At 43.2% G+C, this 14,320-nt stretch overlaps 1 protein-coding gene across 4 annotated transcripts in view; it reads left to right on the top strand.

The window, feature by feature from the left end:
* AOPEP (aminopeptidase O (putative)) overlaps positions 1-14,320 on the top strand; it is a 368,252-nt gene that overhangs the window by 94,582 nt on the left and 259,350 nt on the right. For all 4 annotated transcript variants that reach the window (XM_068551997.1, XM_068551998.1, XM_068551999.1 and 1 more), the window contains exon 5: positions 2,974-3,219. In XM_068551997.1, the coding sequence (XP_068408098.1) occupies positions 2,974-3,219 (246 nt within the window). The remainder of the gene's footprint in view (positions 1-2,973; positions 3,220-14,320) is intronic.

The raw sequence follows: 14,320 nt of genomic DNA on the forward strand, positions 1-14,320 counted from the left end.
GTATTTCACCAGTTCTTCCCACTCTTGCCCACTAATGGGCAGTAACTACAAGGAGAGCAGGAAGCCAGGGAACCACAGACCAGCTGAGCTCAGCTTCAAAAAAAATCCAGGATCCCCGTTAACTCAAGAAGCATCATGAAGTATGTAGAGAAGGAGGGTCAGCAGCGAGGAGCTTATGATGGTTCACGATGTGATGAAAAGAATAGTTCTTACTCTTTAGGAATGTTGTGTGGATTAATTGGGATAATGTATATAAAGTGTTCAGAACAGTGCTTGGCACATAGTAAATGTTCAGTAGCAGTTGTGGTAGGAGTTATTATTGTTTATTCTTATTATAGTTAGTATTACAGATTATTAATTAACAATCGAGTATTATTAATAATCTGTACTATTAATATATTTACTCTGGTTACAAGTCTGGGCACAAGGAAGAGGTATTTACAAATGCTTGATTTGTTGGTATTGAGAGTATATTGGAGCAGGCACATATACAGAGATTAATAACTGAAGGTTAGTGTGAAAGGAAGATACAGCATCTTTGCGTTAATACTGGTTCTGTGGGAGACTATTCTTGACTCTGTGCAAGGACAGTGTTGCCTCACTGCTTCAGGAACGTGGCTGTTGTATGAAGAGGGGCTTCTGTGGCGGGTGGTCATGGAATCACAGAGCCAGAAGAAATCTTAGGAACCATTTTAGGTTTTCTGTTTGTTTTTAATTAAAGCATAATTAACATACAACAGAATGCATGGATCTTAAGTGTTTGGCTTGATGAGCTTTTGATGATTGTATGTACCCTAAACCAGACAGAGAACGCTCTATCACCCCCGTGAGTTCCCTCACACCCCCTTCCAATCAACTCCTCCCCTCCCCCCAGCAGCCACTTTCGTGAGACCATGTTAGAGATGAGGAAAAAAGAGGCCCCAGATACTGAGTTGCTTGCCTCAGGTCACAGGTAGCCAGTCTGAGAACAGACTCTGAAGCCTAGGTTTCCTGATCCCCACGTTAGGAACACACGTGTGGCTTCCCAGATGCCTTTTCCATTTTTATTGGGAGCCTCAATGGTCTCACATAGCTTGATTATAGCTAGATTGCCTTAAAGTCCTGCATATTCTCCCAGGCTTTGATTATGAAAAATGGTGCTAGTTCACACAACTGGAATGACCTTCATTACCCTGGCTAGTGCCATGCCTGTCCAGAGAGAATTTAACTCACCTTTTCTTTTGAACGAAGTGGCTTTTTTGGGTATACCTTTGGCTACCCCAAACTATTCTCTAACCTTTGATTGAATTGATGCATCAGCACAGTACTTGTCATTAGGTGGACAATTGCAGCCTTTTCAGTTAGATGTTTACCGATAGGCACCTATACTCACTCTCTGTAAGGCAAGGTTATCAATCCAGGGACTTTGGCTAGCGTCCAATGTCAATAATGATGTTCTTCCTGTCACTTTATCCTGGCAGAAGTTTTTATGGGTCTCCACCCATTTCTCTTACCCTAAACTGTGGTGAAGTGTCATCAGTGCTGGAAGCTGTGTTCTATGTCCCAGGCTGGTGGAGGGCAAGGCTTATCTCCATAGCTGCGTGGATCTCCTTGGGCAGTGCTGGCCTTGGATGGGTGAAAGGCACTTCAGAAACGTGGAGAGGAATTATTGTTGCAGTCTGCCCTTATTGGGACGTGCCAGCATTTTAAGGTTTTTCAGTATTCAGTATGAATCTAATAAGCACCTATGGTTAGAATTATAATTTGTAAATTTAAATTAGAGAGGCTTTCCATTCTGTTTGAATAAAGGATGTGTTAACTGGTGAAAAAATAGAGTTTCCTTTGATGTTGGTTTCTTTGGGTAGATAAGTTCTCTTGAGGCCTCTGAGTCAGGTTCTAGGAATTCTTTTTCAGCTCCACCTTTGACAGAATAACTGGCAGTGGTCAGATGGTATGGGCTGGGCTCTGGTCTGTTTCCTCAAAAGGTTGATTCAGTTAAATTTGTATTGAAAGTGGATTGGGGGAAATACTGTATCAAAGTGCCTCTGTATTCCTTAACAGCACAACTTTTGATGGCCTTTGTAAAGAACAGCTAGGTTACTTTTCAGTAAAATGGATTGTATTCCTTTGAAAAGCTTTGTCATTTGGTTCGCATGATACATCACTGAGTCTGTATCTTTTTTTTTTTAATTTATTTATTTTTGGCTGCGTTGGGTCTTCGTTGTTGCGCATGCGGGCTTTCTCTAGTTGCAGTGAGCAGGGGCCACTCCTCGTTGCGGTGCACGGGCCTCTCACTGCAGTGGCTTATCCCGTTGCAGAGCATGGGCTCCAGGCACGCAGGCTTCGGTAGTTATGGCACGCGGGCCCAGTAGTTGTGGCTCTCAGGCTCAATAGTTGTGGCGCACGGGCCTAGCCACTCCGCGGCACGTGGAATCCTCCCGGACCAGGGCTTGAACCCGTGTCCCCTGCATTGGCAGGCAGACCCCCAACCACTGTGCCACCAGGGAAGTCCCGAGTCTGTATCTTTTATTGTAGAACATTTCAGAGTGGGATCTTTAACTTGGTTGCACTGTCCCTTCCTTTCTTAGCTGCAAATTGTCCCTGAATTGGAGAAGATTTTCCCCGTAGTGACATTTGAAAGGCACCTTTCTGAGGGCAGGAAATTGCTTTTTATTTTGGTGGGGGGTTGTTTTGTTATTTTGAATCTTGGAGGTTCCCCCTATTTATTCTAAGAGAAGATTTTACTACTTTTACTTAGCTTAGATTGAAAATAGTCAATTCAGCACATTGATAAGTATTTTGACCTGTAATTTTCCACCACTGTGCAGAAACAGACAAGCCAAGAACCAAAATGAACTGCTTTGCTTATAAGCCCATCAGAGCCACTGTCTCCTAGAAGTTGTCTGTGTCTGTGAGAGTTCCTCATCTCCATGGCAAGAGGAATAAACCTGATTTACCAATAAAACGCATCTCTTTATTTCGTGTTGTTCCCAGGTATGTTGGTGTTTGTGGTCACATGGAATACCCCTGCCGCTTCCAGAATGCTTCTGCCACCACCCAGGAGATAATTCCTCATCGGGTCTTTGCTCCAGTGTGCCTGAAGGGTGCCTGCCAAGAGACCCTTCTGCCACTGATCCCTCCCTGCCTCTCCGCAGCACACTCTGTCCTGGGAACACACCCATTCTCCAGGCTGGATGTACTCATTGTCCCTGCCAACTTTCCGAGTCTGGGGATGGCCAGGTACGTTGTTCTGTTGTGGCTCTTGGAGAACATGCTGTGCATATTTTTTGACTACTTCTTGCTTTCCCTGAGCTCTGTCAGAGCCGTCGTTTGATTAGGTTGGAAGGGCCATCTCATTGCTGCCTTGAGGGACGGTGTGTGTATACTCCACCATGCATGAGCCTTTGGGTGTCACGGGCTCAATTCAGTTGCCTTGAGAATAAACACTCACGTTGTCGCTGGGATTGAGAACACACTGTGCCCCCAGAATGGTGTATGTTGGATTGTGGCTAATCAGGGGCTAGTTAGCTCAGGTGGTGAGAGCATAATGCTAACGAGCCCAACGTCATAGCTCTGGGCAGAGTCACACAACTTGGTTCTAGAGCACAGGCTGCTCGCGTAATCCCGACCAGCTGTCTCATCCATTCTCACCACTGGTCACAAGGGCAATGACTTGAGAGCCCCTGTGTCAGAGAGACTGTGGATGAATCAGTGTAAATCTATCACTGCTGCTAGAAAAACAGCTCAAAGCAGATGGCTCACTAGGGAAGGCTAAGGGGGTCACTTGTCTTGCTACTATTTTTTAATATAATAAATGTATTATTCTTTTTGTCATCCCAGTTTAGTTCCTATGGAAAATCAAGACCTGAAAGTTGAACCTTTTCCTATATGTAATTTATGCCTAAAATTCATTCATTAATGCTATTGTTCATTCAGTAATAGGTAGCTGCGTTTCACTCAGTGTTTTACTTGGTTATGTACTCAGGATTTTCTTGGTTATATTTCTGTTTGAAAATCTTAATCATTAACAGTGAATATGCTCGACTAAGGATGGGAAAAATAAGCTCATCGAAACATGTGACTTTAAGTTTTTCCCTATTAGTCAAGGAAATTCCTGCTGCCAATTAATTTCTATGCTTTTGAACAGCTGTCATTTGTGGTGTTTTCCCTGAAAGCTGCACACATTCTTAGTAAAACCCATGAGTAGAAAAGAACTGACCAGAACATTTGCTTTTGATCTTTACTACATGCGTATACTTTTTAAAAGCTGGCTGGTAGTCTTAGTCCTTGAGGAGATCTGAGAAGGTCATTTAGACCGATGTTTATCCTATATTCATGAAGATGATGGCAATGTAAAAACTTGGATAATTATATATATTTGGTTGTGTGCCTCATGTAATTGTCTTGGCTGTCTATATATAGAATTTGTCTTAACAAGGGGTCTTCTTTGGTCCCTTTGAAGAGTCTGCTGGACTTAATTTGAGTGGAATTACTGGCAAAGGAAGGGTCGTTTGTGAAATGTTTCTGATTTGTACACCGTTTTGAGGGACCGTGTTTATTTGGGAGTTTTTAGCACTTTATGAGAGCTGCAGTTTTTCAGGGCATGTTTGCTAACAGTTCCATGTTCTGACCTGAGGGAACCAGAGGCATAGTATTTTTCATACAGAGAAACTTATTTATTTTCTATAGCTCCTTTCTGATATCAGTCTGCCAAAACCAGAATTTGTTGACCTGTAGGCCAATCTATAAAGCTTTTCTTCTTAGGTTTGTGTGCCCAAGCTGTGTGTTTGCTTCTTTTTGAGATATTTAAATTGATTTAAACATGCTTAAATCTGTTTTTTTAATGTAGTAAGCCTAAGTACCCTACGGCCAAATGGTACTGGGCACAAATGTCAAAAACTGTGTTGGTGAGAATAACTTAGCAGGAACAAGACTGCTTTTATGCTTAAAAACAGGAGAACCGTACATTTAAAAATTTGTGGTTGGTTGTCAAATACCATTTTTTTCCTTCTTTTTAGACTGTGGAAATAGTCTGCCCTGGTCTAGATGTTTTCCTGGGCTTAGTTACCTCTCCCTGTATTTGAACAGTGGAGGGGGGATTGTGGTATCTTCCACTGCCAGTTGGGGGTGGGGAGGCACTGTTTTTCCTAACTCTGACCTAAATTGATTCCACTTGCTTGGCTTGACTCTCTCGGGATCCCAACACCTTGAGCCACATGCAACTGAGTGAGGTTTATGACTCAGCTGGCTCCTGGGGCCCTGTTGCCTTATTTATGGTCAAGTCTTTGCTTGGGGCTCTATAAAGCAAACTGGAACAAAAATGACAGTCTTGTAGGTCAATTCTGTACCCTAAAGAGGAGTAGAGAAACCCCAAGTCTAGTAGGAGCCATTCAAGAAGACGTCTAAGAGAAAAACAAATACCGTATGCTAACACATATATATGGAATCTTAAAAAAAAAAAAAAAAATGGTACTGATGAACCTAGTGGCAGGGCAGGAATAAAGACGTAGACATAGAGAATGGACTTGAGGGACACGGGCTGGGGAGGGGAAAGCTGGGGCGAAGTGAGAGTAACATCGACATATATACACTACCGAATGTTAAATAGTTAGCTAGTGGGAAGCAGCAGCATAGCACAGGGAGATCAGCTCGGTGCTCTGCGACCACCTAGAGGGGTGGGATAGAGAGGGTGGGAGGGAGGCTCAAGAGGGAGGGGATATGGGGACATATGTATGCATATGGCTGATTCACTTTGTTGTACAACAGAAACTAACACAGTATTGTGAAGCAGTTATACTAAAATAAAGATCTATTAAAAAAAAAAAAAGACATCTACACTGAAATTTGCCATTGTCCTATTAGTTGTAATGCACTGGAGATCAAAGGATTCCTTGGTAAATTAAATGCTTCTCTCCTGAGTCCACATTTTATAAACATGTATGTAAGATCATAAATTCCATACCTCTGGATTTCTTTAGTGACTAGGTCTTAATCATAATGAATAACATTTTACATAAACTTAGTATTTTTTTTTAGTAGATGACATTAAGCAGTCCCACATGAACTAAAATGGGTGAATTATTAATAAAAGTTTTAAAAACTTTTGGGATAATATCCATAATGATTTCACTGCATTTTGCATATTACGTATCATAGTTCACATGAATAACCTTAAAACTCTCCTCTCTGAGTCTGTTTTTGAGCCTGATTCTGATATTTCAGTAAAGCAAGAAAAAAACATTCATACAATTTGAATGTATGATAATGACAAATCAATTTATAACAAAGTAAATAATAAACAGACAAGAGTTTAGAATTTGGAGCGTTTTTCAAACATAGCAGTAACTAGAACATTTATCAATACCGCACTTCATGATTTTTGTCACCTTTTAATATACTAGGGACTGTTACTTATCAACCCCTCCCCTTTTTCTGAATCACTGCTCCAGGGGAGAGACACTTTCATTCTATTCTGATTTTAAGAAAAATGACTAGTTTGCCTCTAAGGCACTATTCACAGTTCCATTCCCATCCTTTTCTCATTTTGTAAATGTGGGCTTTCTGTTTTTGTTTCATTTTACTTTTGCCTTCTATAAAGGCTGAATCTGCCATATGAGGAGCTGTGGAGTGTACATTTCTTGGGTTGAGTAATATGGTATCTAAATGAAGATAGGAATGCATTTTAAATGAGTCTCTAATGTATAGAACAACTCTCTTCATGTCGGTGTAATTAGCATTCTGCCATTTTCATCGTGTCCTCATATTTTCTCAAATGTCTCAGCCAGGCATTGACTAGTAAGCCTAATTTCCTAGGTATTGCGAAATCCATGAAAGGAGTTCGTCATCCTCCTTACACTCTTTGTTATAATAATAATAATGTTGATGGAATAATATCCTGGAATCAGATTTATGACAGTTGTCTCAAAATTAACACCTCAGTCTTACCTCTGCATATGTTTGTAATAAGTGCTTTGCTCCACCATTTGTCTTTCAGCGGTTCACAATTACATGTCACGGGGTGTAATTATGTTGGCAGAACTACCTTGCTGACATCGAAATACGTTCTTGTTTTTTTCCTCCTCTATTTGAATTTGAAGAATCTTCTGCAAATTATTTCAGAGTGGTTTTATGTATAGAGCATTGAATAAAAAAGCCACGTCCTCTATGGCTGTGCTTCCCCACTCTACCATTCACGTGTAGTTTCACCCCAGCCCTTCTTGGAAAACTGGGGACAAAAAAAAAAGGCAGCAGTGTGGTTGATGATAGGTGACCAATTCTGCTTTGATCTTTTTCCCTCTGGTTCTGTACCAGATTGTCTCGTTCATCAGTTCATTTGTTTGTTTATTTATTCATTTACTCATTCTTAAAGTTCTATTAAGCGCGTACTGTGTGCCAGGTAGGATTTAAGATGCTGAGTCTACAAGGGTGAACAAGGTTGATGAAATCTCTATCATTACGGAACTTACATTCCAGTCAGGGGAGAAAATAGTATACATGAAAACAAACAACCAAGATGTGTGCTATGAAGAAAATATAGCCACGTTAAGTGACAGAGTAACTGGGGACCAGTAGCATCATTAGGGTGAAGAGGCAAAGGCTTCTTTAAAGAGTGACTTTTGCAGTGAGACTGAAGAACAGGAAGGAGCCAGTCTTGTGGTAATCTGGTGGGAAAGCAACTCAGGCTGAGGGAAGTTCAAGTCCAAAGGCCCCAAGGGAACCGTTGTAATGGGCTGGAGGAGCAGAAAGAAGGCCAGCACAGCTAGAGGGCAATGAGCTTTTAGAATGGCTTCCCTTAGACTCATTTTGAGCACCAGGAAATGCCATGGTCCTGCAGGGCTTGGGTCACCTGAGCCACCCATACACCCATTTGAGGAAAGTGAGGGAGAGCCACTAAGAAAGGGCAGAGGTTGAGCAGAGATTGATGGTTCCACGCCGTCCTGTGTATATGGAGAGAGTTGTCAGAGAGGTCAAATCGTTTCTCGGCTTTCTGGGGACCAGTGGTGCCATAGCATCTTGTGACTGACTGATTGGAGCCTGACTTGGCTTAGCATCTACTGTGCTTGAGCAGAATTCTCCACTGAGGGGGCATCAGAGCACTTGGCACCCAGACTGGCAACTCTCCCCAGTGGCTGCTGGTTAATTTCTTGCAAGCTTTTTTTTAACACAACAGGTCACAAGGAGGGAGGCATTATTTATATGTTTGCTCAGCCTAATTTTTAAGGTTTTTAAAGACTGAACAAAAATAGGACTGATAAGTAAAGAACGTAGAGAAATAATGATCAATTACTGAAATATCTTCAGTGCATTTCACAGTGGAGCAAAACTATAAAGCTCCCTATTACACATGACTTGTTCTTAAAAGATTTGATTGTGCAATAAAAGGCTTCTGAATGCTTGTACTAGTTCCTGACTGTTGCATGCCCAATTTTCTTAAGTACCTCAATTTGCGGATAAGCAGTGTGCACGTACATGCCCAAGAATGAATGTAGCCAGCTCTCCTTCCACCTCCTCCTCCTGGGGTTAGACAGGGTATTGCCCTGTTTATTCTTATCTCCCAGCCAGTGTGTAATAGAATAAGCAAAACATAACATGCTGGTACAAAGGGCCTGTTGTTTTCAGTCTTCTGATTGTGTTCCTTTCTGTTGGGGAAGGAAGCAGTCGTAAATTTTTGTCATTATCTTAGGTAGCAAGGTTTCACAGTTTGGGGAATTATTCTTTTCTTCTTCTTTGTTAGCTTCTACTTGAATTTTTGGCTCCCCTAAACCAAAAACTGCTATACATTTAAACAATCCTCCTATAGATTTCAGGGGCTGTGACCCCTTGATTTCAAGGCAGGATGCAACCATAGTGATTCTTTCCTTGGGGAAACTGATTTTGAGCGAGAAATTTGTGTACCTTTCAGTTCACCAAGGTTGCCAGCTCCTCTGCTCTCTCTGATGTGCTGTGGATTTTGGGGTCTATGTGTGGGTTTAATTTCTTTGTTATTGTTGCTGTTTGTTTCCCAGACTTTAGTAAATTCTTCTTTCTGCACGGATTGTTTTAAAAAGTATTTTGAAGGAGCACTTCTTTCCCTGTTTTCCTCTATAACTCTTTTCTGTTTTTACAAACAGGTGGGTGTGAATGATAGAAAGCAGCTCATACCTTCTTTTTTTCCTGTAAAATTTTAATCCTTTGTTTACTGGCATGCCTGCCATTGCTGGAGCAATGAGCAAATAGGATATGTTGTAAGTAGCAAGGTCCACAGGTCCACACGAGGGGGCTCAGGCCCCCTCAGATGCTTCCCCTTTGTTGCTTTCTTTGTGTTTATTTCTCCACTCTGTTTTCTATTTCTATTTTTCTTCTTAAGAAAATTATTTGACTTTATTTTCCTCCTATCTTACAGAGAAGGGCTTTCCCCTTCTAATGTGTTCTGGTTCTTTCATTTTTCTTTCTTGAAATAGAAACAGGTATTCACAAGGCGATGTTCTTCTGGGACTCTGGAAGGCCTTGACTGTGATTATTTGGTTAGTTTTGACAATATCAGTCTGTAGTGATTGAGACAGGAGTGAAAAGGTGTGCGTATGCTACATTCTTTACAGCGCAGGTACAGGAGAATATATGACGTCCCCAAGTCACTTAGAGCTGGGAAGTCAGAGACAGAAGTAAAAGGGCCTCATCCTGGGATGGCTGTCAGAGCCTGGGGTTCAGACTTAGGCAAGACTTATCTGTAACCCTCTCTGAGGTATATATATTTGCTTCAAGGTCCCCCTGTAGAATCATAGTGTCATGGAGTCTAGTTGAAGATCAGTGTTCACTATGGGCTCGCTTTGACGCAACCATAGAATCTGGGTACCGGGCAAATTCCTGGATCACATGAGTATGTTGGGGCCAGATTCTCTGTGTAGAGGAACAACAGGCAGAGTGAACTCACAGCTTTTGGCTTAGCCAGAATCTTCTTCTTGCCATCAAACAGCTGTGCTGCTTGTCAGATCCCGAAGTAGCATTTTATCACCATTTTACTACGATTCCTCACCCTCTGAAAGATTACGCTTAAGTGTTTTGTTTTCTTTGAACTGTTCTCCGCACACATAGACTGACAGTCCTACCTTCAGAGAACACTGCTGGGGCCATTCTTCAAGAGAAGTTGTCAGGCCTTTGAAAGGCCTTCCTGAAGCAATCATCCATCTACCTACGTTCGTAATCTTCTCTCTATTGATGTCATCGTAGGCCCCTAATCTTTTCCAGCCCTTGAGCCTGAGATGGCCAGTTGGCCCTACTTTTCCATTTTTCCATTGCAAAGAAAAGCCTTGTATTTTTCTCTCCTCTCAGTTATTTCTCTACAGAAGCACCTTAACTGAATAGAACATACATTCCTTGGGTGAAAAAGTACCATGGAATTGAATGTGCAAAGTTGTCTGAGTTGGAATATTACCAGTCTTGTGCGTTCTCACTCCTTGAAGCACTTCACAGAGTGAGCAAATGCTCCAGGCTTCTGGACTGTGTTGTGTGTGCGTGTGGCCATGGAGCGGTGTATGTATTTCTCTTAAGGCTAGACTCCTTTTAGGGAAAACACCAACTCCGGAAACAGTTCTCAAGCAAGGCACAATCTATGAATAGCTCTGCTCAAGGGAACATTGCCTCTGTTGTATGATAGCCATTGTGCATCTGGAGCCCACCACCGTCTGAGCCCCAGAGGCCTGTTTGCATAAAGTGGGTAAGAGATTGCCTTGTCCCTTTACCCACCCCTAGAATGTAATTGGAAGAGTATCCCAGCTACTTTTCTTAAAAAGAAGCATTAACTTTAAAAGGCCAAAGATGTGAGGAAACACTCCTTTAAAAGTGTGCTACTTTTTAAAAAATTGATTACTTTGTGGGATTTGTGGGTACATTGCAAAAGCCCACTCTGATTTAACCTCAGAGTGGAGCTTGAAGAAGCTTGAAATAGAAATGTTATATTTCTTGGTTAACTAACCATGCTGTTTATAGAGGTGCCTCCTCAGAAAGTCTAGACTTTGTTCCGGAAAGACAGAATGCCAAATCTGCCCTTTATGTTCCCCGTCAGCTTGCTGAAAATTATCACATCCCCTTTTCACCATTAAAATGGAAATCTTGGAATTCCATTTCATGAGAGTGTGAATGATACTCGGGCTCCCCAGCCAAAACGTAGGTTGGCCAAGGAGGCCAGGGTGCTCTTGTGAGCCTGGAGACTCACCACAAGGCCTTTGTTCCTTAGAGGCCCGCTTGCTGAGATATGCGGACTGTGGTTGGCGGATCCTCGTTTTTGAGTTAGTCTCCCCTAAGAGGAGACCCCGAGAACCTACTCTGAGAATGAGTCAGCTGCAGTTTCTAGCTTTTATCATACATGTGCAATTTGGCAGTTGGAAAGGATGGATGGGCAAAGCCAAGGATTCGTTCAGTAGACTCATATCAATGGACAGGTGTGATGAATGCTGATGATTCTCTGGCTCCAAGGAAATATGAAATCTGTAGCCTAAATCGGGATTTTCTACCTAGGATCCAAGACGACTAGTCTTGTGGAATGTTTATAATGTGGGAAAAGGAACTGTGGGTTAATTAGTTTAGGAAATGAATGGATTAAACAAAGTTAAAAGGGAGTCTTTACTGGAGGGCTTCTAAGAAAGCCTTTAATATCCTTATTATCCTGATTTAATATCCTGTCATATAGGTGCCTCTCAAAGACAGGGCCGTAATATGCAGTATTCCCCCAAATCTTATGCCCAGGGATCCCCCTTTACCATGCTCATTTCATGGGGCCGCTGTGGTCTCAAGAAAACCACCTGCTCAAAACACACTTTAGGAAATGATTCTTGGGGAAGAAATATCTTGGAGCCCATTGCACAGCTGGCTGCGGAATCCAGCTTTCATGCTGTCAGTAGCAATTGAGGACTTGCCACGTGTCAGGTGCTGCTCAAAGGCCTTGCTTTACAGCAGTGAAGAAGATGGGGTCACCATTTAGTGCAGGAGGTCCCACACTTTTCTGACTATATATCAATTTTTGAACAATCACCCCTTCCATATATTTATATTTATTTATTTGTTGTATACACTTAGTACGGTGTTAATATATTAGGTATATTATAAAATACACACAAAAATGGAAACTTAAAAGTTTCCATAAGAAGAAAACAATTATGAAAGGAAGTTCTAACATTTCTCCCTGTACACCATTGGGTTGGCTAGTGCCCTAGGGTCTCTGCAGCTACCTGGGCCCCACCACAGAGACTCTGATTCAGTGGGTTTGAGGTGCCGTCTTGGCATCTGGAATGTTAACACTTCTGCCCAGGTGATTCTGCTGCAGGTGTTATTTTGTGGGGACTGTGAGGGCGTCTCTGGACAGGTAAGTGTCTCTTGGGAAGTTTTCACAGACTGTACACCCTGCCGTCTTCTCTCAGGTGAGCATGTTAGACTGAGGAAAGAGGATGGTGGGGAAGCTCCTTGGTGATGCTCTCTGCTTGTCTGTTATTCATAAGGAAGATGTGTTCCCCAGGAGCTGGGCCCAGTGACAGGCCAGAATCCCTGGCAAGTCACTGGGCCTCCCTGGCCTAGTTTTCTTCTCTGGAAAAGTAAGGGGCTGATTTAGAATCGCCTGCAGAGTGTCTTAGAGCTTTAACATTCTTTGATTTGATTAGGTTTGAGTTTTATTTTGAACAGGAGTTGGGGTGACTCAGTTTCATTCAGTGATTTACACACAGGTATATTTTCTTTTTGATGTAAGGGCTAGTTAGATCACAAGCCTGCGATTTCCTTGTACTTAGGCACCTGGGCAGCAGTAGGCATTTAACTGTTAGGCCTGCAAGCAGGAGGTTCAGAAGGGGCCTCTCTTACCCCTAGTTAATTGCAAAATAAACAGATCTCAAGGTCAGGGGCCCCTTCCTTTCATAATAGCCCCCTCTGCTCTGTGCACCGTCAATGCAAAACAGCATTTCCAAATACTACATCAGGAGTATGCTGCGTGGAAAAAGGCCTTCTTCCTTCAGTCTGGCAATTTACCACTCAGACCCCCTCCCCACATCTCCTCAAAGTTAGCAGCTAACTTGTCAGTCCCTCCTGTCCACCCCCCCCCCCCCCCCGCCCCGACTTGTTTTTAGCCTCCAGATATCTCCATTTGCAAGCCAATAAGTTGCACGTACATATGTTTGAACAGTTGTCAGGCTTCTCTGCTGCTCAAACTCTGCTTTGGTTTAAAACAAACAACAGCAGACAATCTGGGGAGGGGGATGGATGAAGACATTTCAGTTTAACCTGCAGGTGGTGTTGTTTTGACCTTGACAGTCAGCTTTAAACGACCTGTCAAGCACCTTTGTGTGCTTCTGGGCACACCCACCTGGAAGATATTATATCCCCTACGCTTTATGTGCCCCAGCAGGCAGGCACCAGGCCCCTGGATTTTGTTTTCATCGACGGAGGGTTAATGCGTGCATGGCAGGACTTTACTGAGAGGGGCCCAGCTACAAATGCTGTTTTCATTTAATTCTGATTTCTCTTCTCCCTTGGCCTAAACTTCCCCGCCCCTAGGCTCTCCCCGCTACCCCCTCCAGTCTCCCTCCACCCCCAGTCAGCCTTCCCTGCTCTTTCACCCCCTCTGCTTGGCTTCAAACCATTTCTGCCTGTCTTTGATATCTCCTAGCAGAGCTGCAAGCAATCAGGAGATTATGGACCCCAGAGCTCAGCAAGGCACAATGCCTGGTAGGGGGCTCAGGCCCCGGTCCCCAGGCCACCACAGGAAATGGGACCCAGAAAATCTGCCAGCCTCCAGACGCTCCACCCTGGCCCCTGTGCCTGTTCTGGTAACCAGATCCCTGGGGTTGGGGGGTGAGGTACTTCCTCGGCTTAAGTGGTGTCTCAGGGGACAGACCTCTTTGGGAATAATTCTGACCTTTCCTATGTGGTCCAGGGTCATCTCTGTTGCATCTGTTTTAATTTTGTCTTTTTAAACTTTGAGCTTTTTTTTAAAAAAAACTATTTATTTATTTATTTATTTTTGGCTGTGTTGGGTCTTCTTTTCTGTGCGAGGGCTTTTCTTTCTAGTTGCGGCAAGCGGGGGCCACTCTTCATCGCGGTGCGCGGGCCTCTCACTATCGCGGCCTCTCTTGTTGCGGAGCACAGGCTCCAGACGCGCAGGCTCAGTAGTTGTGGCTCACGGGCCTAGTTGCTCCGCGGCATGTGGGATCTTCCCAGACCAGGGCTCGAACCCGTGTCCCCTGCATTGGCAGGCAGATTCTCAACCACTGCACCACCAAGGAAGCCCCAAAACTTTGAGCTTTTCTCCTGCCTTCTGAGACCATACAAGTTGGTGTCTGGAAGTTGGGGTGAGGAGAGTGAATGGACAGATGAAGGAAAC

Source organism: Eschrichtius robustus, chromosome 10 (assembly GCF_028021215.1).
Source record: "Eschrichtius robustus isolate mEscRob2 chromosome 10, mEscRob2.pri, whole genome shotgun sequence".
Taxonomy (NCBI): domain Eukaryota; kingdom Metazoa; phylum Chordata; class Mammalia; order Artiodactyla; family Eschrichtiidae; genus Eschrichtius; species Eschrichtius robustus.